The sequence below is a fragment of the Mustelus asterias genome, chromosome 17, assembly GCF_964213995.1.
Source record: "Mustelus asterias chromosome 17, sMusAst1.hap1.1, whole genome shotgun sequence".
Classification (NCBI taxonomy): Eukaryota; Metazoa; Chordata; class Chondrichthyes; order Carcharhiniformes; family Triakidae; genus Mustelus; species Mustelus asterias.
Window position 1 is genome coordinate 53156710 of NC_135817.1, and position 22490 is coordinate 53179199.

Below are 22490 nucleotides of genomic sequence, written 5' to 3' on the forward strand. Positions count from 1 at the left end.
GCAGCCTCCCAGGGGGTGAAGGGGGAGAGTAGGTGGGAGTGCTGGGTCGCTTTGTTAAAGCAGAAGAGGCGGGGGTCTCAAGCAGGATAGGCAGTTCCTGCAGTCCCATCAATCTTCCTGGAGCACTCAGTACTGTCTTTTTAAAAATATATTTGTGCCTATCTCATGTAGGTTGCAAGGCCCCTGGCTTCATCAATCATGTCCATATTTCCTGGTGCCACTGCAGAAGGCTGGCAGCTTTTGATCTGTAGCCATGAATTGGCTGCCACCTGTGATGTTCAGAGGGCAGTCCCACTAACCACCCATGTGTACAGGCACCATGCAGTTCCTGCCTACATCAGGCCATCTGCGTAATCGGAAAAGCTCAGGCCTGTTAGTTCACACTTGCTGTTTGGCTGATTCAACCGGAATGGCCATTCCAATAGCAATGCAAATGGGATCTTGTACTTCATAAAAATAGAGGTGTTGCAGAGAAGACATGCTGAACCTTCATAAAGCTTTTGTTAGGTCACAACTGGAGTATTGCGTCCGTTTCTGGTCATCCCACTTTAGAAAGGAGGCGATTTACCAGCATGATTCGGCAGGGGCGGCATGGTAGCACAGTGGTTAGCACTGCTGCTTCACAGCTCCAGGGACCTGGGTTCGATTCCTGGCTTGGATCAATGTCTGTGTGGAGTTTGCACATTCTCCTCGTGTCTGCGTGGGTTTCCTCCGGCTGCTCCGGTTTCCTCCCACAGTCCAAAGATGTGCGGGTTAGGTTGATTGGCCATGCTAAAATTGCCCCTTAGTGTACTGAGATGTGTAGGTTCGAGGGATTAGTGGGTTAATATGTAGGGGCATGGGGGTAGGGTCTGGGTGGGATTGTGGTCGGTGCAGACTTGATAGGCCAAATGGCCTCTTTCTGCACAGTAGGGTTTCTATGATGATTCCTGGGATGTTAGCGACAAGGTCAGGTGGGAAAAGCTGGGATTGTTCTCCTTGGAGCAAAGGAAATTGGGGGGACATTTGATAGAGGTGTAGAAGATTATGACAGGTTTGGATAAGACAACAAAACCTGTTCCGACTAGCTGATGGTACAAGGACAAGTGGACACCGATGTAAGGTTTTGTGCAAGAGATACGGTGGCTGGGGGGGAAGGGCGGGGGTGTGATGTGAGGAGGAACTTTCTTATGGAGCGAGTGTAATTATTTGGAACTCGATGCCTACGAGGCTGGTGGAAGCAGAGACCGTCAATGACATCACAAGGAAATTGGGTAGACATTTGAAGGATGGGACTGAGCGGATTGCTCTATTGGAGAGCTGACATGGACTCAATGGACTGAATGGCCTCCTTCTGTGCCATAATGTCTATGACTCTATGGCAGTGCTACACTGGAGAGCAGGTGTAATATCCCAGCAAGAGTCAGAACCTTTTGAAGGGAGGCAGAGAGGCTTTGAAGTTTGGGAGGACAAACTGCAGTCTGCAGATATGGGGAACAATCTGAGACAGTCTGGGGAGTGACAAACCAGCTTTTGGTTGCAATTCTTCACTGCTGAATTCCCATGCTCTAATGTTATCTGCATGTCCACATTCTGTTACAGATAAGAGCTTCAATGTTCAGCTGGAGAATGAAAGGAGAGTTTTCACAGCTGGAGATACCATGGAATTAAGATGCGTCATTGAGGCTCAAAACATACAGGACCGATATTTCTCTGTGCTGTGGATTTTTAATGGCACGCCGATTGCCAACATTGGCCGTAACGCTGTACCGACAGTCAAGGTTGAATACACAGCCAGAGATCATCTGGGATACGTGAGGTTTGCAAAGGAGACAGATACAACCTACCTGCTGAAAATCTACCATGCGCAACTGGAGGACAGCGGCAAATACCATTGTCGAGCCACTGAGCATGAGAAAACGGTTACAGGAGAGTTCATTGCCAGGCACACCAACAAATCTACTAAAGTTTTAATCAATGTCCAGCCTGTCAGTAAGTGACTGTCCAAAAATTGCTTCTGTCCCTTGAAGAATTGACAGTATGTGATCTTTTGGTAGCTTGGAATAACTGCAGAGCAATTCCAGCATTCTTTTGTGTACATTTTCAGTCGGACAAAGAAGTTGATTTGAGGCAGCAGTGCCTCCAGTCGGGGTGCTTTTCGTCACAAGCGGTCTTTCTCTGCAACTAATGTTGTCTCATATTTTAAACTGAAAGTATCTAATCAGAGTTAAGTTGCGGTTATCACACTGTCAAGGCTGCTTCAGGCTGTGTGGAAATACTGTTGCTTAGTGATGCAGCTCTTATCAGTACAGAAAGAAACTGTTAAAAAAACTTTCCCATGGTTACATAAGGGTCTGCTTGTTTCTAACAACTCTTCGCAAAGGAATCTGGGTTTAGTATGGCCCAGTTATCAGATCCAGAACATATTTGAAAAACAAATGTATAATTAAAGGAAGGGGGTAATTTGGACCTTTTTAGAGAGAGGAATGAAACACAACCAATGTCACAGGGGCTAAAAGCTCACCCAATCATTTTTATTACTAGAGTTTTGCTGTTATGCAGCAACCTTATTACAAAGCATGTGTTTATAAGAACTCTGGTCACCACACTACCAGAAGGATGTGGAGGCTTTGGAGAGGGTACAGAAAAGATTTACCAGGATGTTGCCTGGTATGGAGGGCATTAGCTATGAGGGGAGGTTGGAGAAACTTGGTTTGTTCTCACTGGAACGACAGAGGTTGAGGGGTGACCTGATAGAAGTCCACAAGATTATGAGGGGCATGGACAGAGTGGATAGTCAGAAGCTTTTTCCCAGGGCGGAAGAGTCAATTATTAGGGGGCACGGGTTTAAGGTGCGAGGGGCAAGGTTTAAAGGAGATGTACAAGGCAAGTTTTTTACACAGAGAGTGGTGGGTGCCTGGAACCCGCTGCCGGGGGAGGTAATGGAAGCGGATACGATAGTGACTTTTAAGGGGCGTCTTGACAAATACATGAATAGGATGGGAATAGAGGGATGTGGTCCCCGGAAGGGTAGGGGGTTTTAGTTTAGACGGGCCTGTTCCTCTGCTGTAATTTGTTTTGTTCTTTGTTCTTTTGTTTCTGAGTGACTGGGGCAGGGATTTAGTGACCACCCTCGTCATGGCCGCCAAATCTCGCAAGAGGCCAAAAATGGGATTTGTGCCAGCGAGCTTGCGATCACGATCTTCCCAGGCCCTCTCCGATGACGTGATCAATTTCACACTCAGGAAGGGTGCGAACCTGATTTGCATGAATTTGAATCTATTACCATGTGTTTAGCATGGTTAATCTCGCATCTTCAGCCCTCGTGGAATCTTCACGCCAGTGCAAATTGCTACTGCTTTTTAAAAATGGAAACCAGGCGCCATAACCCCTGAGAGGGAGGAAGGAGTTATAAATACGGGCTGTGGAGGGGCACAAACCCTGGAGGAACTGTCCTGGAGTCTTAAGTATAGAGGCAATGACAGCAATGAGATCTTGGAATGATGCCGCCTGGGTGAGAAGGGTGCCATTAGATTGTGCCCTCTAACATCCCTGAGACTCATGTTCATCAAACTCATTGGCCATCCTTAACAATATCAGCTGTCTACAGCCTCAAAGCCAAGGAAGAGGATGAGTACTCATGATTCAGGGTTCAACACTTGGTTGCACAGCATCAAGAGGCTTCTATGTCAGACCCCTATGCCTGCCATTCAGGAACCATTATTCCCAATGGGGTCATCACCGTCCAGTTTACCCTGCCCATTGGCGATGTGTGAGCATCTCACCCCCTGTCAAAACCACCAGTGTTAGAGAGCATAAGGTAGGGCAAAACTAGATGGGAGGCTCAGGGCGAGTCTAAGTGGGCAAGGGCATAGGCCAAAGCCAATCCTGTCCTGGAGATGGGACAGCAATGGTCCCAAGGACTGACCAATGTTTCCGAGTTCTCCCATCATTGATCTGACCTCTTGCCCCAGGATTTCCACTGTGGACGCTACCATTGCACTGCTGGCCTGGGTGCCATGTAGTGCCAGCAAATTCTCCTGTGATAGAAGGCTTTGGGACGCATCCCACAGCAATCACAGGAATGTAGCTGACAGTCCCTTCTGCTTTTTCTGGCTCTGCCTTTGCATCTGCAGCTGCTGAGAGACAAACATGTTCGGTGACACAGCACCTGGCTGGGGCACAGCTGTGTCCTGCGATCCAGCAGACCTCCGACTGTCTGATCCCTAGGATGTTCCTGCTTCCACCTGATGTGCATCAGAAGCTGCGTGGTGCTCACCAGATAGTGACCCAGAAGCCTGCCTGCTAAGGTCACTGACCGAGGTGTGAGTCACTGCATGGTGGATGGTGCAGGTGATGGCTGTGACGCTTTATCTGTGTCCTCCTTTGAGGTTGTGTCGAGGGTAGATGGTGGGATACCATTGGTGGATGGGCCAGGCTCTTCAGGTGATGTTCCTGCATGGCAAAGGACGTGGTTTTAGTACATGGCCAGGGCAGCAGTCTGGGATACACAGAACCCACTTGAGTTTGGCCATCTGGATGAAGGTGCAAGGGCTCCTCACTTTTGTCCCACAGGCACACCTCGGTCACAGTACAGGCCCACTCCTGCTCCTTCCCAGTAAACTCCAGGGCTCTCTCCTCAAAAGGAGGCAGCATTGCCCGCTCGGGGATCCCACCGCCCATCTTCTCTCACTTGCAGCAGTTGTGGGCAAGCTTCTCCTGCAGGAACACAAATGGGGATAATGTGAACTGGATGCCTGGTGGGTCAGAGTTTGATGAAACCTGCTCATAGGCAGGGAGGGGTCTGTGGAGGAGTGCCAGGGGTTGGGGGAGGGTTATTCATTTGTGGGACAAATCCTGTTTTTGGCCCCTTGCAAGATTTGACGTCCATGACGAGGGCGTCGCTATCTGGCCAGCATTTATTGCCCATCTCTAGTTGTCCTTGGAGGGTAGTTGAGAATGAACCATATTGCTGTGGCTCTGGAGTCACATGTAGGCCAAACCAGGTAAGGATGGCAGATTTCCTTCCCTAAAGGACATTAGTGAACCAGATGGGTTTTCCTGACAATCGACAATGGTTTCATGGTCGTCAATAGATTCTTAATTCCAGATATTGTTTATTGAATTCAATTTCCACCATCTGCCACAGCAGGATTCGAACCTGGGTCTCCAGAACATTAGTGGAGTTTCTGGATTAATGGTCTAGCGATAATGCGACTAGGCCATCGCTCTCTTGGATGCTTGTGGGAGGTTGGGTGCTGGGGCACTGCAAGGTGGCAGCAATGGGATCAAGGTGACAATGAGGGAAGTGATGGAAGGGTGGAGTACAGAGAGGAGACAGGGAGAACTTACTCTGGCTGATCGGAGTAGGTCATTCACCTTTTTTTCTGAATTGCAAACCCGTCTCCTTGTGCAGACCATTGGCAGTGGCCAGTGTTGTGCCCGACCATGTCCCAGGTGCGACTCAGTACCTTGCTAGAGGGCCACCTGCCAGCCCAATGGTATATTGTAGCCCGCCTCTCCTCTAGGGCATACAGCATACTGGTGAGGGCCTTCTCCGTAAACCGAGGAGTTGGTTTCCTCCTGGATTCAATGAGAGCAAACGCTGTGGAGCCGCTTAAATATCAATACCCCCTTCATTGATGTGCTCAGATGACCCTCGGGGTGGGTGAATCAGATGCTTCATGTCTCAAGCGTGGCACTTTTCACGTGAGAAAAAAAATCTTCTAAGTGCCTGAAAATTGTGGCCTGGATTGCCCAGCCAGGGCCAGCGGGGAATTGCAGCGATTTTCTCGCCAAAAATGACACCTTGTCATTTTTTTGTTGGGAAAATTACACCCATAGTTTTTTGCTCATCAAATAGTCGCTGTAGTGACAACCCAGTGTACAAGGTCTCGCTGATCCACCTGCAGCCTCTGATGTCAGTTTATTACTCATACAGACGCAAACAAAATCTGACCAGAATGGTTGACTGGAAATCATTAGTCAGTGTTGTTATTGAGAACATTTCCCTTTGATGTTTTTGCCTTTCATCTTTCCCCCCCCCCCCCCCCCCCCCCCCCCACTAAAAGTGATAGAAGCTTTACTTTCACAAAAGCAGCAAAACATTACGGTATTAATGTCAGATTTTTAATTTCTTTTGCATGAAAGTATGTGCTGCTTCTGTGAAGTAATGAAAAGGATCATGAAAGTATTTCACACTGACGTGCTTTCACTGGAAGTGCTCTGACTTCAGGTTTTCGAAACGATTAGATGGATAATTTAGACAGCAACATTAAAGCAATGTGCTGAGAATGAAGGGGAGGAATAAAGAGAGCTCCTGACCTCTTCCCCATCAGAACTTCTATCTGTCCCTCTTCAGTTGCTGATCATTTGAAATTCAGTTTCCAGGTTTATCATTTATGCTATAATTGCAGTTCAAAATCAAAACCAAATCTCAGTGAAGTCCAATTATTATATTTTAAAGAGCTAACTTCACAAATTCACCATTTAAAAGTCAGAAATGATGTGGCAGCAACTGCATTTATGATCATTTTTACTCTTAATTGCTTGCGCCAAGCTTTTATGCCATCCACAACATGCCCCCTTTTTGTGAGTTGATCTCTTCCTTTAAAATAGAATTTGGCATGAACATATTACAGTAACATTGCGCACATTAGCTTCCAGGCTTGTCCCTTCTCTTTGGTTAAATGTAAGAATTGCAAAGGAACTGTCCCTGTGAAGCACAAAGCCCAATCAAAACAGTTTACTCGAGTGTAACGTAAATATATTCTTTGCAACAGTTGTTATTTATGGTCAATACAGCAGTCAGCATCTATATGTAACTGGATATTCTTTCTGATTTGAAGTTTCACTTTACCGAGGAAAATAATTTGGATGGTGTTGTCAAGAGCAGCAAAATGGTTAGCACTGCTGCCTCACAGTGTCAGGGAACCAGGTTCGATTCCCGGCTTGGGTCACTGTCTGTGCGGAGTCTGCACGTTCACCCGGTGTCTACGTGGGTTTCCTCCAGCTGCTCCCACAGTGCTGGTTAGGTACATTGGCCATGCTAAATTCTCCCCCAGTATACCCGAACAGGTGCCAGATAGTGGCGACTAGGGGATTTTCACAGTAACTTCATTGCAGTGTTAATGTAAGCCTACTTGTGACACTAATCAATAAACTTTAAAATACTTGAAGTAAACTTTAAAGTGGTGAACTAGTAACTTTTCCATTGTTGGGGTGCACATTGGAGATAAGTTTGCCCACCATTATGTGATCTCTATAAACCAATGAAACGCACAATATTATCAGACTATGTCATTCAGGCTAAAAAGTTAGAACAATTTTTTCTGGAATAAGATTATACCGAACCATAATTGAATTCGCAATTTTTGTTGAAAAATAACATTATTTTCCTGAAAACAGCAAACTCTTATGTAGTATATTTAACTTAAATGCAAAGAGTAGCATATACAGTGTTCTGCCTCAATGCAACCATTACGATGAACTTCACATAAGAACTTAGAAAACCACATTGTATTTGTGCCCAGATTTAGGCAGCTTCTGGCTAAACCAGAATAAAAAGAGTTGGTTTGTATACCATGTTGACTTAGCAGTAACTACTCTTTAAACAGAAAAAGCTCACTCCAATGCAATGTGAACAGCAACAAGTATGCATATATATATAAAATATATATATATATATATAGTACCTTTAATGTAATGAAATGTCCCGAGAAGTTTCACACAGGCCTTATAAAACAAAGTATGGCACTGACCCACATCAGGAGATATTAGGTCAAATGGCCAGGAGCTTGGTCAAAGAGGTAAATTTTAAGGAGTGTCTTAAAGGAGGAAAGCAAGATAGAGAGGTGCAGGGAGGAAATTCCAGAGCTGGGGCTTAAGCAACTGAAGGCACAGCCACCAATTGTGGAACGATTCATTGAATCATATAATCCCTATAGTGCCGAAGGAGGCCATTCAGCCCATCGAGCCTGCACCGACAACAATCCCACCCAGGCCCTATCCCCGTAACCCCGTGTATTTACCCTGCTAATCCCCCTGACACTAAGGTTCGATTGAGCATGGCCAATCCACCTAACCTGCGCATTAGAGTGTGGGAGGAAACCAGAGCATCCAGAAGAAACCCAACGCAGACACGGGGAGAATGTGCAAACTGCACACAGACAATCACCCAAGGCGAATCAAACCCTGGTCCCTGATGCTGTGAGACAGCAGTTGCTAACCACTGTGCCACCGTGCCGTGGGAATTCACAAGAAACCAGAATTAAAGGAACGCAGATATTCCAGACGGTTGTGGGCTGGAGGAGATTGCAGATAGGGAAGTGCAAGACCATTCAAGGATTTAAAAACAAGGATGAGTATTTTCAAATCAAGAACTTGCTTGACAGAAGCCCATGTAAGTCAATAAGCATAGGAATGATAGGGGAATGGGTCATAACGGCTGGGTTTTGGATGATCTCAAGTTTTGGAGGGTAGAATGTGGGAGACCAGACAAGAATACAATAGAATAGCTGAGTCTAGAGGTGATGAAGGCAAGAATGAGGGTTCCAGCAACAGATGAGCTGAGACGGGCAAAGTCAGACAAAGTTATGGAGGTGGAAATTGGCAGTGTGTGATGGATACAAATATAAGGTTGGGAAGCTCATCTTGGAATCAAATATGGCACCAAGGTTGCCAACACACTGACTTAATTTCAAATTGTTGTCAGGGCAAAAGATGGAGTCAGTAGCTGGGAAACAGTGTTTGAAGTAGATAGCTTTTGAAAAAATGAAACCTTATTTTGGTGGTTTCCATTCAGGAAAATAATAGTGTTTCTTCTCACAATAGCACTATAATATATGTTACTCGTGGCATCTGGCCAACCAATCTAGACCCAATCATAGATAACCCATAGAACATAGAACATTACAGCGCAGTACAGGCCCTTTGGCCCTCGATGTTACGCCGACCTGTGAAACCAATCTAAAGCCCATCTAACCTACACTATTCCAATATCATCCATATGTTTATCCAATGACCATTTGAATGCCCTTAATGTTGGCAAGTCCACTACTGTTGCAGGCAGGGCATTCCACGCCCTTACTACTCTCTGAGTAAAGAACCTACATCTGTCCAATATCTATCACCCCTCAATTTAAAGCTATGTACCCTCATGCTAGCCATCACCATCCGAGAAAAAAGGCTCTCACTATCCATCCTCTGATCATCTTGAATGCCTCTATTAAGTCACCACTTAACCTTCTTCTCTCTAACGAAAACAGCCTCAAGTCCCTCAGCCTTTCCTCATAAGACCTTCCTACCATACCAGGCAACATCCTGGTAAATCTCCTCTGCACCCTTTCCAATGCTTCCACATCCTTCCTATAATGCGGTGACCAGAACTGTACGCAATACTCCAAGTGCGGCCGCACCAGAGTTTTGTACAGCTGCAACATGACCTCATGGCTCCGAAACTCAATCCCTCTACCAATAAAAGCTAACACTCCGTACACCTACTTAACAACCCTATCAACCTGGGTGCCAACTTTCAGGGATCTATGCACATGGATACCGAGATCTCTCTGCTCATCCACACTACCAAATATCTTACCATTAGCCTAGTACTCTGTATTCCTGTTACTCCTTTCAAAGTGAATCACCTCACACTTTTCCGCATTAAACTCCATTTGCCACCTCTCAGCCCAACTCTGCAGTTTATCTATGTCCCTCTGTAACCTGCAACATCCTTCCGCACTGTCCACAACTCCACCGACTTTAGTGTCATCCGCAAATTTACTAACCCATCCTTCTACGCCCTCATCCAGGTCATTTATAAAAATGACAAACAGCAGTGGCCCCAAAACAGATCCTTGCAGTACACCACTAGTAACTGAACTCCAGGATGAACATTTCCCATCAACCACCACCCTCTGTCTTCTTACAGCTAGCCACATTCTGATCCAAACCGCTAAATCACCCTCAATCCCATGCCTCCGTATCTTCTGCAATAGCTAACCGTGGGGAACCTTATCAAACGCTTTACTGAAATCCATATACACCACATCAACTGCTTTACCCTTATCCACCTCTTTGGTCACCTTCTCAAAGAACTCAATAAAGTTTGTGAGGCATGACCTACCCTTCACAAAACCATGTTGACTACCCCTCATCAAATTATTCCTTTCCAGATGATTATAAATCCTATCTCTTATAATCCTTTCCAAAACTTTGCCCACAACAGAAGTAAGGCTCACTGGTCTATAATTACCAGGGTTGTCTCTACTCCCCTTCTTGAACAAGGGGACAACATTTGCTGTCCTTCAGTCTTCTGGCACCATTCCTGTAGACAATGATGACAGAAAGATCAAAGCCAAAGGCTCTGCAATCTCCTCCCTAGCCTACCAGAGAATCCTAGGATAAATCCCATCCAGCCCAGGGGACTTATCTACTTTCACACTTTCCAGAACTGCTAACACCTCCTCCTTATGAACCTCAATCCCGTCGAGTCTAATAGCCTGTATCTCATTATTCTCCTCGACAACATTGTCTTTTTCCTGTGTGAATACTGATGAAAAATATTCATTTAGCGCCTCTCCTATCTCTTCAGACTCCACGCACAACTTCCCACTACTGTCCTTGACTGGCCCTAATCTTACCCTAGTCATTCTTTTATTCCTGACAAAGCTATAGAAAGCTTTAGGGTTTTCCTTGATCCTACCTGCCAAAGACTTCTCATGTCCCCTCCTGGCTCTTCTTAGATCTCTGTGTCCTTCCTGGCTAACTTTTAACTCTCAAGCGCCCTAACTGAGCCTTCACGTCTCATCTTTACATAAGTCTCCTTCTTCCTCTTCACAAGAGATTCAACTTCTTTGGTAAACCACGGTTCCCTTGCTCAACCACTTCCTCCCTGCCTGACAGGTACATACTTATCAAGGACATGCAGTAACTGGTCCTTGAACAAGCTCCACATTTCAATTGTGCCCATCCCTTGCAGTTTCCTTCCACATCCTATGCATCCTAAATCTTGCCTAATCGCATCATAATTTCCTTTTCCCCAGTTATAACTCTTGCCCTGCGGTATATACGTATCCCTTTCCATCGCTAAAGTAAATGTAACCGAATTGTGGTCACTATCACCAAAGTGTTCACCTCCCTCCAAATCTAACACCTGGCCTGGTTCATCACCCAGTACCAAATCCAATGTGGCCTCGCCTCTTGTTGGCCTATCTACATACTGTGTCAGAAAACCCTCCTGCACACATTGGACAAAAACGGACCCATCTAAAGTACTCTAACTATAGCTTTTCCAGTCAATATTTGTAAAGTTAAAGTCCTCCATAACAACTACGCTGTTACTTTCGCTCCTATCCAGAATCATCTTTGCAATCCTTTCCTCTACATCTCTGGAACTTTTTGGAGGCCTATAGAAAACTCCCAACGGGGTGATCTCTCCTTTCCTGTTTCTAACCTCAGCCCATACTACCTCAGTAGACAAGTCCTCATCAAACATCGTTTCTGCCACCGTAATACTGTCCTTGACTAACAATGCCACACCTTCCCCCTCTTTTGCCAACTTCCCTGATCTTACTGAAACATCTACACCCTGGAACCTGCAACAACCATTCCTGTCCCTGCTGTATCCATGTCTCCGAAATGGCCACAACATCGAAGTCCCAGGTACCAACCCATGCTGCAAGTTCACCCACCTTATTCCGGATGCTCCTGGCGTTGAAGTAGACACACTTCAAACCACCTTCCTGCCTGCCAGTACACTCCTGCGACCTTGAAATCTTATTCATGACCTCACTACTCTCAACCTCCTGTACACTGGAGCTACAATTCAGGTTCCCATGCCCCTGCTGAATTAGTTTAAACCTTCCCGAAGAGCATTGGCAAATTTCTCCCCCAGGATATTGGTACCCCTCTGGTTCAGGTGTAGACCATCCCGTTTGTAGAGGTCCCACCTACCCCAGAATGAGCCTCAATTATCCAGGTACCTGAATCCCTCCCTCCTGCACCATCCCTGTAGCCACGTGTTCAACTGCTCTCTCTCTCTATTCCTCTCCTCGCTAGCACATGGCACGGGTAACAAACCAGAGATAACAACTCTGTTTGTTCTAGCTCTAAGCTTCCACCCTAACTCCCTGAATTTCTGCCTTATATCCCCATCCCTTTTCCTAGCTATGTCTTTGGTGCCTATGTGGACCACGACTTGGGGCAGGTCCCCCTCCCCCTTGAGGATCCCAAAAACACGATCTGCGACATCACGGAGCCAGGCACCTGGGAGGCAACACACCAGCCGCGAGTCTCTCTCGTTCCCCTATAGATAAAGACAAAACAAATCAGTTGACTACCATTCTGTCCCCATCCTCTGCCACACTTGTATGTTAATCCCAAGCAGTTTACCCTAGATTTATAGCAATAAAAATAATTAGATTACTGTCAGTATGAAAATAACATTGATCAAATAATCTATGCTATTACTTCTTCTGTCTGTTTCAAAGAGAATTACAATCTTATCCAGAAAACATTCACAAAAGCTATTTGTAAAAGGTTTACTCATTGGCATTGCTACAAATTCTTACGAAACAAAAAATATAATGATTCTTATCATCCGAAAGAGGATAGATCCTTGGCTCTGGTATAATTGTCATTCCACAGAACTACCAATTTCACCTAAATGTATTTTGTTTCCTGCAGAAAGTAGCCTGAGTACAACAGTTACCAGTAACACTACCAAGGTTTTGGAGGGCAACTCGCTCCAGTTCAACTGTGAGGTTCGTTCGGCCGTCAGAAGCCACAGTCGTCTTTCTGTCACTTGGCAGTTGATCAACAAACAGAAACAGGTCACTGATATCATCAGCTTGGAACAGGACGGCACTCAGGTCATTGGTACACTGTACCGTAAGCGTGTCGCTAACGGAGATGTCAGGCTGACCAAACCACGGCCAGATTCTTTTGTGCTGCAGCTGCATAACTCGGCGATGTTGGACGATGGCGAATACGTTTGTACAGTGGCTGAATGGATCATGAACGTGGGTGGAGATTGGCAACGAATAGGAGAGAAGTCTGCTCATATTGTAGCGATGGTAACACCTCTGGGTAAGTACTTGCATCAGAAAAGCCTGAGGTTTGTAAATTGTTCCCGTGTGCTAGTCTACTGCCTGCCTGATTATCTAAAAGGAGCATTTTCTTGTGGACTAGATTAACACTGGATATGTTGTGGTAGTTGAGGTATTGATGAAAGAAAGTTATAATGCTGGAATCGCAACTTATGAAGTATGTAATGGGGAGGAGGATACTGGGGAGTTAAAAATGAATGCAGCATGATATTTTCAATGTGAGGAGCTCATTGGATTGGATTCAGCAGATTGAGTTGTGGAGGGACCAGCAAGCATCTTCTGAAACCCTGCACCTCCAACTGGTGGAAACTGGCTGTTGGGATATATTGTAATAAGGAGAACAATGCTAGCTCACTCACATACAGGGGGCGATTCTCCCAAAAGCACTGAATTGGCGAGAAAACTGGTCTTAATCCCGACTGTTTTCTCAGTTCAACTTCAGAACCGAATCTCCCACACTCTGTGCAATGCAGAGATCACAATCATGAATCTCATTAAAAATCCAGGGGAGGGGCGGGGCCTATTTGCGCCAGAGTCTGACAGTTCCGGAACTCTGCGTGTGCGCAGTGACCCCGATCTGTCAGTCTCCCTGTTTGCTGGCCAGACCCGCACTGTTGCCGCTCCAGACCACCACCCCCCCCACCCCACCATGGCCCGATCACTGCCTCCCCCAAGCATTCCTGGGACAGCCCCAGCCCACCCCCTCCATCCCGAAGTGCCCTGCTGACCCTCCCCTCGGCAGACCCCCCCTCCCCAGTCCACCCTGATCACTGGCCTCCCTCCAGCCCCGACCGATTCCAATCCAGAGTGGCAGCGGGAATCCCCACCCCCACCGTTTGCCCTCAGGCCCGCCCCCTGGCCACACCCCTTGGCAGTGCCCTATGCCTGGTGGGCAGTGGCAAGATGCCCCCTGGGCATGGTGGCACAGGCTGGCACTGCCTTAGGTATCCATGCCCAGAGGGCACCACCCCTTCCCCCACCACCTGACCCCTTGTGGGACCCCAATTGTGCCTTCCTTCACTCCAGTGGGATCTCCTGCTAGGTCCCCGAACATGGGGAGCTACTCTAAGCCCTGCCAGAGTGAAATACTCGTGGCGGGGTGGGGGATGCTATCGGGCTCGGCAAATTCCGTGCCGGGCCCGATAATCATATTTAAAATAGATTTAAAATACATTAAAAGTATCCTTAAATCATTTACCTCTCATCCCGCCGGTTTCTGGCGCCGTCCCGACTGTGACTGTTCTCCAGCTCTGGGAGACGCGCATGCATCGGCAACGCGTGTGTGAATCCCGCGAAATGGGGGGACGCATGCACAAACCCACGAAATGGCCGGCATGCGCAGCTCCCGACTCGACCCGCCAGAAAATTTGTGGGTTGCAATGGGAGAATCGCCCCCATATTGTTTGCTAAGTTGAGTTACTCACTGTCATTCCTTAGGTTTTCCTGGTACAAATGTGGTCTAGTCCATGCTTGATAGCTGTTACATGACTAACTGAAGGCTATGGACCAAGTGTTGGAAATGGGATTCGAATAGATTGGTGCTTGGACTCGATCATCCATGAGGTTGTGGGGGGAATCTGGGTGCGGTGGTGTTTGTTGGTGGGCCAGATGTAAATATAATCTTTCAGAGGTGCTTCCAAGGTGATGTGGAATTCCTGGAGATGGAATATTGTAACCAAATCAACAGATTGTATATAATTTGATAATCCAAAATCTAACTTGGCTAAACTAAGATGTTCCCATGGTCAAATAAGATCCACTGGCTGAGTTTACATACAAAGATTGGTCACACAGCTAAGATGTTACAGGGTGGGCAACATCTCTGAAACAATACCCCAGTATGAGTGGGTGCCTTCAGGAAGGGGAAGGTTGAGCAAGAAAAGATCCTGGAAACCTTCTGTGATGTAACAACTTTTGGGAAGTTTTGTTTAGATAATCTAAATTGAGACTAAGTTTTTTTTGGATTACTTCACAGAAACAGGCTTCAGTGTTACTGCAATAACACGAACACCATCCGTGATCTACAACAATGCATTTGAGCTCCAGTGTTTCATCAGACCCATCTATCCTTCCCGCGTGTCAGTCGCTGTAACGTGGAAATTCCAGCCAGCTGGATCGAGGAACAACTATGACATTGTCACCTTTGCACATGACACATCCATTTCTTGGGGGGACAAGGCGACAGATTTCGCAAATAAAACAATGATAATAAAGGCAATGTCCAATATTGTCCGTCTGGTCATCTCCAAAGCCAGTGACTTGGAGGCAGGGAAGTACCAGTGCATCGCTGAACTGTGGCACCAAAACCAGATGCACCAATGGGTGAAGAAAACCAATAAATCTTCAAATATTCTGGAGGTGAAGGTTAAACCCCCCGGTAAGTGAAGGCTCACTTGGTCAACACAAGTAAATATAGCTGTCAGCCAGGTTAGCCAAACAAATGTCTCTGTTCAATACATCAGTATGTCTGTCGATCTGTAATCTCATCCTTTAGTTGCCCTTTTCAATTCTTTGAGGTTGAACAAGCTACTTAAGTTCCGAAGCAATTTGCCTAATGCCTTATTAGCTTACAGCCCAGAATATTTTGGTTTACAGTATTTGGATAGACTAATATGAGTTGCAAGAATTCTTATTAAATTTTAAGCAGCAATCTCCTTGTGATTACTGAGGAACACAGTGCTCTAATCTTTCAATTGTGAGAAATTCAGCAGTATGAATTCGCTGTTTTTCACCTACACACACATTTATTGAACTGACGCATTGGTTGGCAATATGCATTTTAAGTATGCATCATTTACTTATGCCAGATCTTTCTCCTCCTCTTTCTTGAAGGCATCCATTCCTTGCTGAAGTAGTTTGACTGGTGCTGGATTGCACTCTGGTATCTTGCCCAGAGAGGCCGTTAAGCATGTGTGAACCTTGACAGTGAGCCTTTGCAGGTTGTTGTATGGGATTCCAAGGCTGGTCCCATGTTTACCCAACATGTGGATGAAAACATAAAAAACATAGAAAATAGAAGCAGCAGTAGGCCATTCTTCCATTTGAGCCTGCTCTGCCATTATTATGATCATGGCTGATCATCAAATTCAATAGCCTGATCCCGCCTTCCCCCCCCCCCCCCACCCGCCGCCCCCCCCCCCCCCCCCCCCCATATCCTTTGATCCCTTTAGTCCCAAGAGCTATATCTAATTCCTAAATGAACTCACATGTTTTAGCCTCAACTACTTTCTGTTATAGTGAATTTCACAAATTCACCACTCTCTGCGTGAAGAAATTTCTCCTCATCTCAATCCTATGACCATTAGTTCTGGACTCCCCACCATTGTTTTAAAGTTTATTTATTAGTGTCACAAGTCGGCTTACATTAACACGGTAACAATGAAGTTACTGTGAAAATCCCATAGTCGTCACAATCCAGCGCCTGTTCAGGAACACTGAGGGAGAATTTAGCATGTCACGTCTTTCGGACTGTGGGAGGAAACTGGAGCACCCGGAGGAAACCCATGCAGACACAGGGAGAATGTGCAGATGCTGCACAGACAGAGACCCAAGCCAGGAATCAAACCTGGGTCCCTGGTGCTGTGAGGTAACAGTGCTAACCACAGTCCCACTATGTCACCCCCAAATGTTGGGAAGATTCTTTCTGAATCTATCTTGTTCAATTCTGTTAGAAGTTTCTATGAGATTCCCTCTCACTCTTCTAAACTCCAATGAATATAATCCTAACCAACTTAGTCTCTCCTCATATGACAATCCTACCATCCGAGGAATCAGCCTTGTCAACCTTCGCTGTATTCCCTCTGTAGCATGAACATCCTTCTTCAGATAAGGACACCAAAACTGCACACAATACTCCAGGTGCAGCCTCACCAATTCCCTATACAATTGCAGTGAAACATCCCTATCCTTATACACAAATCCTCTCGCTAAGGAGGCCAACATACCATTTGCCTTCTTTACTGCCTGTTGTACCTGCGCACTTACTTTCAGTGACTGATGTACGAGGACACGAGGTCTTGTTGAGTATCCACCTCTCTCAATTTATACCCAATCAAATAATAATCTGCCTTCCTATTTTCTGCTACTAAAGTGGATAACTTCACATTTATCCACATTATTTTGCTTCTGCCATTCATATGCCCACTCACTCAGCCTGTCCAAATCATGCTGAAGCATCTCTGTATCCTTCTCACAGCTTACCTTCCTACACAACTTTGTATCATCTGCAAATTAGGAGATAATACATTTAGTTTCCTCATCCAAATCTTCAATATATGGAATGTGAACATTTGGGGCCCTAGCATAGGTTCCTGCGATGCCCCACTAATCACTGCCTGCCAATTGGAAAAATACCCATTTATGCAAACTCTTTGCTTCCTATCTGTTAACCGGCTTTCTATCCATCTTAAGGTACTACCAGCAATCCCAGACGCTTTAACTTTACATGGTAATCTGTTATGTGAGACCTTGTCGAAAGCCTTCTCAAAGTTTAAATAAACCGGTTCTCCCTGGCCAACTCTACTAGTTACATCCTCAGAGAATTCCAGTAGATTTGTCAAGCATTATTTTCCTTTGGTAAATCCATGTTGACTTTGTCTGATTACGCCACTGCTTTCCAAATGCTGAGCTATGAAATCCTGGATAATGGATTCTAGCAACTTCCCCAGTACTGACATTAGGCTCACTGATCTATATTTCCCTGTTTTCTCTCTACCTCCCTTTTTGAATAGCAGGCTGAGCTACCCTAAATCTGTAGGAACCATTCACAAGTCCAAAAAATTTTAGAAAATGATCACCAATGGGCCACTTCCTTAAGTACTCTGGGATGAAGATGGTCAGGCCCTAGAGATTCATCTGCTTTCAATCCCCATTAATTACTCCAAAATCATTTCTCTACTAATATTGATTTCCTTCAGCTCCTCACTAAAACTTGTGTTTCTTAGAACTTCTGTTACATTATTCATGTCTTCCTTTGTGAAGTAAGAAGTCTCACAACACCAGGTTAAAGTCCAGCAGGTTTATTTGGTAGCACAAGCCACAAGCCTTCGGAGCGCTGCCCCTTCATCAGGTGAGTGGGAGTTCTGTTCACAAACAGGGCATATAAAGACAAACTCAATTTACAAAATAATGGTTGGAATGTGAGTCTTTACAGGTAATCAAGTCTTAAATGTATCATAGAAGAATCATAGAAACCTTACAGTACAGGAGGAGGCCATTCGGCCCAACAAGTCTGCACCGACAATAATCCCACCCCAGGCCCTATCCACACAAATTTACCCCACTAATCCCACTAAACTACACATCTCGGGATACTAAGGGGCAATTTAGCATGACCAATCAACCTAACCTGCACATCTTTGGACTGTGGGAGGAAACCATAGCACCGGGAGGAAACCCACGCAGGCATGGGGAGAGCGTGCAAACTCCACACAGACATTGACCCAAGCTGGGAATTGAACCCAGACCTCTGGTACAGACATGTGAGTGGACTTTAACCTGGTGTTGTGAGACTTCTTACTGTGCTTACCCCAGTCCAACGCTGGCATCTCCACATCATTCCTCTGTGAAGACGGAAGCAAAGTATGAATTTAGTTCCTCAGCCATTTCTTTGTTCCCCGTTATGAATTCCCCCTTTTCTGACTGTAAGGGGTCTACTTTCATTTTTGTCAATCTTTTTCTCCTTACATACCCAAAAAAACTTTTATAGCCAGTTTTATGTTTCCCGCACGCTTACTTTCAGACTCTATTTTCCCCTATACATACATACTTGCAGCATAGTTTAAATAACGATAGGCAAAAGAACTTCTGTTATTTTCCCCTCTGTAACACAGGGACACGAAGACCACGTATAAAGAAAGTCTTGCATTTATATAGCACCTTTCACAACCTTCTCCTTTACAGCCAGTACTTTTGAAATCCAACTGTTGTTGTAATATAAGAAAAGCAGCAGCCAATTTCTGCACAGCAAGCTCTCCCAGACAACACTGATTATTTTTCCCAGTGGTATTGATTGAAGAATAAATATCATACAGGCCATCATGGAGATTTTTTATATTCAGCTGAGAGAGCATAGACGAGGCCTTGTTTTAACATCTCATCCAAAGAAAGGAACCTTCAACAGTGCAGCACTCCCGCAGTGTCACAAGAGAGTGTCAGCCTAGGACCTGAACCCACAACTCTCTTACTCAGAAGCAAGAGCACTACAAACTGACCCATGGCTGACACACACAGCTCCTACCTCCACACTACTGAAGTCAGCTTACGCAGCACAACTGGAGGTCATATCTCAGCCTTCTGTGGCTCAATTACTTTGTAGGTAAATGTGCTGAGCTATCAGAAAGCCCATACACTTTGTGGGGGCGATTCTCCCAAAAAAATTCTAAGTGGGTCTGCATGGGTTTCCTCCGGGTGCTCCGGTTTCCTCCCACAGTCCAAAGATGGGCGGGTTAGGTTGATTGGCCATGCTAAAATTGTCTCTTAGTGTCCTGGGATGCGTAGATTAGAGGGATTAGTGGGTAAAATATGTAGGGATATGGGGGTAGGGCCTGGGTGGGATTGTGGTCGGTGCAGACTCAATGGGCTGAATGGTCTCTTTTCCGTACTGTAGGATTTCTATGATTTCTAAGAAGTGCTAAATTCGCGGGAAAAGTGGTGTAAATCACGATTGTTTTTTCAGTGCAACTTCAGACTCAAATCTCCCACAATCTGTGCAATGCAGAGGTCACAATCAGAAATATAATTAAAAGCTTGGGGGACGGGGCCTATTCACGCCAGAGTCTGACAGTTCTGGAACTCTGCACATGCGCAGTGGCCCCGATCTGTCAGCCTCTGGTTTGCTGGCCAGCTTGATCGCTGGCCAGCCCAGACCCCTGCAGTGCAGCCCTCCCCGCGCCCCCCCCCCCGCCCCGCCCCCCCCCCCCCTCCACCGCCACGGCCCGATCGTGGTCCCCACAAGCATTCCCGGGCCATCCCCGACCCGGAGCACCCCGATTTCCAGCCCCGCCACCCCAGCAGAAAATCCTCCCTCCCCGATCACTGGCTTCCCTCCAGCCCTGACCAGATCCCAATGCAGAGTGGCAGCAGGACCCCCCACCGATCGCCCCCTAGGCCCCGCCCCTTGGCACTATCTGATGCCCAGTGGGCAGTGCCAAGGTGCCCCTGGACATTGACACTTTGCCACTTGAGCAGTGCCAGGAGCACAGGCTGGCACTGCCAGGGTGCCCATGCCCAGGGGGCACCAACTCCCCGCCACCCAACCCCCGGGAGCCCTGATTGCCCCCCCCTTCACTCCAGCGGGGACCCCCCCTAGTTCCCCGAAAGAGGGGAGCTAATCTGAACCTTGTTGGAGTGAAATACTCCTGGCGGGGTGGGAGATGCTAGCGGGCCTGGAGAATTCAGTCCTAGGCCCGATAATGACATTTAAATAACATAAAAAATGGATTAAAATGACTAACCTGGTCTTCCCGCCAGTTTCCAGTGTGGCCCCGACCACGCCGATTTCCGCCGGTGGGAGATGCGTGAATCCCATGAATCGGCGTACGTGCGCATCTCCCGACCCGATCCGCAAAAAAATTAGCGGGTCAGAATGGGAGAATTTCCCCCTGTTTCTTTGTTTATTGAATACGCCTGCATTTTTTTCCAACGTAGACTTTTAGAGATTTACAGCATGGAAACAGGCCCTTCAGCCCTACTTGTCCATGCTGCCTTTTTTTTAACCACTAAGCTAGTCTCAATTGCCCGCATTTGGCCCATGTCCCTCTATACCCATGTAACTGTCTAAATGTTTTTTAAAAGACAAAATTGTACCCGCCTCTACTACTACCTCTGGCAGCTCGTTCCAGACACTCACCACCTTCTGTTATCTTCATAAAAAGACAATTTGTTTCAGAAGATTACTACTTCACACAGATGACATTGGTTCATTTGCACTGCATCAGTAAATGCCATTCAGTTATCTTCCCTTTACTGCTATAAAAAAAGCTTATTTAAAAATAACATCAAACCTTAATTTTTATGAGTTGGTTAGACTCTGTCTTTCCCTACACTCTGTAGCTTAGACTTCATCTCTCTCTTTCCATTCATTCCCATTTCCATCATCTACTTCAGTGTCAACCATAGCTGTCCCTTGAGGTCCTTGAGTCATCTTTGTGCCAAAGCTCATTTCCTGCAAGTGGGATTGAATGGAGCCGATGGCCATTAATGTTCTTGCTGTTCTTTCACAGCACTAATTAGAGTCAGTGCGCTGTAGTAGCAATGAGTGTTCTTCCCCGAGTCACTCACCAGAATCACTTGGAATGGTGGATTTGTCTTTTAACTCTTAAGATCTTCAATCGTTCTCGTTAGATATTCTGAGGCATGCCTCAAATATTTTCAAATCATCTTTAACATAACGTATGTTTATTCATGATGCTGAATGGGTCTTATTTTGATCTGAAGACATTTTCCTCCAAAGTAATGCACAGGCTCAGCATATTAGAAACACACTGCAGAGAAGAAAGGGGCTGAGAAACATCACAGTTTCCAATACACTGATGGGCTCAGAAATCTGATGAAATGGCAGCATTTACAGATGTAAAGTTGACACCAAAGCATCCTCTAAAGCAGGCAGTTGTTACTGATATATTAAAAAAAAGCTATCCAGTTCCTACACCAGAAGCCCATGTTTACCCTTGGCACATGTAACTAAGCAGCAAGACGCCTATTTGGTGTACTTTTAACGGATTAGTTGCCTTGAACACAGCTGGTGCTGGGCTAACTATATTCAGGAAAACCAGGTCTCCATTCTGGCAATCAGTGGATCTTTAAAGGAACCAATTTCCAGCCGCAGCCAAAAAGTGCATTTCTAAAAAGAAAATGGTGACCTCAACTTGGAACCAGAAGGTACAAGGGTGCTTCTCCCAGCTCTGTAACAAAGCCAGGGGCCACGACCAACCTCCAATAGCCACCAGCCCTATCCCAGCCACTGTCTCAACCTCCATGTCCTCTTCCTATCACTATCTCAAATCCCCATCATCCCCATCACTGTCTCAAATCCTCACCATCCACATCACTGCCTCAAATTCCCATCATCCGCATCACTGCCTCAACCCACTCCCATCCCCCATCCCCCGCCCCTTCACTGTTTCAAACCCCACCATGTACCCTATCCCATCACTGTCTCAAACTCCCTATCCCCCATCACTGTCTCAAACCCCTCCATCCCCATCATTATCTCAAATCCCCACCGTCCCCATCACTGCATCAAGCCCCCACCACCCCCCATCCCCTGCTACCTCAAACCTATCCAATTGCTACCTTGAGTTGCCCATCCTTCACCCTTTAGCACTGCTCTCTCACAGCACCAGGGATCCAAGTTCAAATCCCGGTTGGGTTATTGTCTGTGTGAAGTCTGCACATTCTCCCCGT

The 22490-nt window shown here is 46.2% G+C and overlaps 1 protein-coding gene across 1 annotated transcript in view; it reads left to right on the plus strand.

Annotated features, from left to right (window-relative positions):
* LOC144506482 (immunoglobulin superfamily member 3-like) overlaps positions 1–22490 on the plus strand; it is a 225883-nt gene that overhangs the window by 149536 nt on the left and 53857 nt on the right. The window contains exons 4-6 of the mRNA XM_078232661.1: positions 1582–1971; positions 12664–13065; positions 15061–15462. Coding sequence (XP_078088787.1) covers positions 1582–1971; positions 12664–13065; positions 15061–15462 — 1194 coding nt within the window. The remainder of the gene's footprint in view (positions 1–1581; positions 1972–12663; positions 13066–15060; positions 15463–22490) is intronic.